Here is a 2,667-nt window from a genome sequence, read left to right as displayed (position 1 = left end):
TACCACTACTGTGCATGTGTGTCAAGGACAGAAAGGCAGATGTGGCAGTGGAAGGTGTCAAAGCAGTTTGGAGAGAAAAACAAAGTAAAGAACAAAAAAAGAAAACGATTAATCGATTATTAAATTAGTCATCGATTATTTTAATAATTGATTAATCGTGGCAGCCCTACTCTCAGCTACTACCACACCAAACTTCAGCTCAGTATCTGTGGATTTCCTGTAAGTTCAGTTAAAATCTGTCCAGCTGACCGTGAGAAATTTTGCTAACAGACAGGTTGTGTCACAGTTAACCCTAAACCCAGATCTCAGAGTAAAAGTAGGGGATACTGCTCAGCTACTACCACACTAAACTTCAGCTCAACATCTGTAAAACTGACTGAGTTTTTATTATTTTTGACTTTGTTTTGGTTGATCAGCTGTGGCCGCCATCTTGAACAGGGCCATGGATCATAATGGTGACCAAAGACAGTGTAAGGTGTTGATAATGAACAAACATTTGTGTTGTGGAGGTCCACATACCCTGATGGGGCATGGTGATGGTGTCGTTGGCGTTGGCCGAGCCCACGTTGAAGATGACCACCGCCGAGGCGTTCTGGGCCGCGGCGTGCCGGATCTTGTCCTTGTAGGTGCAGTTCCCCGCGGCGATCAGGGCGACCCAGGCCCCGGCCTGCGACGGCACCGCGAACCGGGTGTTGGGGTCGCAGGCCTGGCGGTCCAGCGGGGCCGCGGGCAGGACCACCACCCCCTTGGCGTCCCGCTTCGGAGAGTGCTCCCCGTAGCGGCCGCACTCCGTCTTCTCGGTGCGCAGCTCGGAGGTGGCCGGGTCCACGTAGGTGATGTTAACGAAGGCGGTGTACCACTCCTCCCGCTCGGCCACGGTGAAGTCCAGGCACAGCAGGTGGACGAAGCAGAAGGACAGCAGCCAGGTGGAGAGGGCCAGGCTGCGGCAGGCCGCCACCAGCGAGCCCGGGGCCATGGTGGCGCGCCTCCCCCGGAGCGAGAGGTTGAAGAACGGCGACAGCTTCAGCTCCGACACCTACTCCACCATGCTAACCATCCAACCGGGTCAAACTTTAATTATAACTTCTCAAAACCAATGATGTCCTCCCGTTTCAGTCGCTCTCCTCCGCTGGTGTCGGGCTACCGAGTAACGGATTCCTGCTAGCCGTCTCCATTTCCAGGCGACTCCGCGGACAAAACAAACACGGATAAATCCGAAAAACACCGAGAGCTGGGAGGGTGTCCACCCCCGGCCCGATGCGACCGAACACCGCCGGAATAAAACGCCAAACACGGGGGTTCAGAACACCGACAAGTCGGTCTCTTTTAAAACAATTCTTCTCCTTTTCAGCTGAAGCTACGCGAAGCTGCAAGCTAGCTGAGCTGCATTGTTTTGACTCTGGTCAGTTCATCCTAGTTAATGGGGAAATCTGGTTCCGGTTATTATTTCAAAATAAAAGTCTCATTCCTTTAATTAAATAGCTTAGTAGCTTAAATATATATTTAGTAATGTTTATAATGATATACGTTTTCCGTAATTTCTTAAATACTCTTGCTCTGACTCGGTTTTAAGTAAGTAATTTGGCAAAATTATGACTTTACTTATTTATTTTGAAGGTCATAATAATAAACTTCTGTCAATACAGTGTGATCCGTCAAGCTACGCAACACTGCCATCTATCGGTAAAAGAAATATACAAAATAATTTAAAAACATGACAAATACACAAATCTATCGCTGTCATATCAGCTTCAACTTCAAACTTGTGGCTTATATAACATATTGTTTAAACTACTATTCCTGAACAGTGGCAAATACTCCTTCCTTGTTCACAATTTCTCCGCTCCCTCCTGCACAGATCTACAAACACAAGGATGGGTGTAACCATTGGCAGTAACGGAAGCGTCATGATGTGTAGATCTACTAGCTTTAGTTACAAGCGAAACTGGAACTCATGCTCGTTCTTTGTGGGAGGAAACATGGCGCAGAAAAGAAACTTGGACCAAGAAAAGTTTTCTTGTTCGATTTGTTTGGATCTCCTGAGGAAACCGGTGACCATCCCCTGCGGGCACAGCTACTGTAAGAGATGTATTAAAAGCCACTGGAATACCGAGGAGCGGAGGGGGACCTACAGCTGCCCTCAGTGCAGGAAAGTTTTCAGACCGAGGCCTGGTCTGGTGAAAAACATCCTGTTGGCTAATTTGATGGAGGAGCTGAGGAAGACTGACCAGCATGCTGCTCCAGCTGGAGCTGAAGATGTGTCCTGTGACGTCTGCTCTGACAGGAAACTGAAAGCTGTCAAGTCCTGTCTGAACTGTTTGGCCTCTTATTGTGAAAAACACCTCCGACCTCACCATGAAGCTCCGCCATTACAGAAACACCAGCTGGTGGAGCCCTCCAAGAAGCTCCAGGAGAACATCTGTCCTCGTCAYGATGAGGTGATGAAGATCTTCTGTCGTATTGATCAGCAGTGTATCTGTTACCTCTGCACCATGGATGAACATAGAGAACATGAAACTGTCTCAGCTGCAGCAGAAAGAGCTGAGAAGCAGAAGGAGCTGGAGGAGATCCGACAACAAATCCAGCAGAGAATCCAGGAGCGAGAGAAAGATGTGAAGCTGCTCCAACAGGAGGTGGAGGCCATCAATGTCTCTGCTGATAAAACAG

The 2,667-nt window shown here is 48.6% G+C and overlaps 2 protein-coding genes across 2 annotated transcripts in view; one reads left to right on the top strand and one right to left on the bottom strand.

The window, feature by feature from the left end:
* LOC106527319 (RING finger protein 150) overlaps positions 1-1,306 on the bottom strand; it is a gene marked incomplete in the record, with an annotated part of 18,727 nt that extends 17,421 nt beyond the window's left edge. The window contains 1 exon segment of the mRNA XM_014022164.1: positions 520-1,306. Within this exon segment, the coding sequence (XP_013877618.1) occupies positions 520-976 (457 nt within the window).
* Positions 979-2,667, top strand: part of LOC106527318 (tripartite motif-containing protein 16) — a 12,077-nt gene continuing 10,388 nt past the window's right edge. The window contains exon 1 of the mRNA XM_014022162.1: positions 979-2,667. Within this exon, the coding sequence (XP_013877616.1) occupies positions 1,875-2,667 (793 nt within the window). The 5' untranslated portion in view covers positions 979-1,874.

This window comes from Austrofundulus limnaeus, unplaced genomic scaffold (assembly GCF_001266775.1).
Source record: "Austrofundulus limnaeus strain Quisiro unplaced genomic scaffold, Austrofundulus_limnaeus-1.0 Scaffold319, whole genome shotgun sequence".
NCBI lineage: Eukaryota > Metazoa > Chordata > Actinopteri > Cyprinodontiformes > Rivulidae > Austrofundulus > Austrofundulus limnaeus.
The sequence above is the reverse complement of the archived record's forward strand: the minus strand, read 5'-3'. Positions and strand labels throughout refer to the sequence as shown.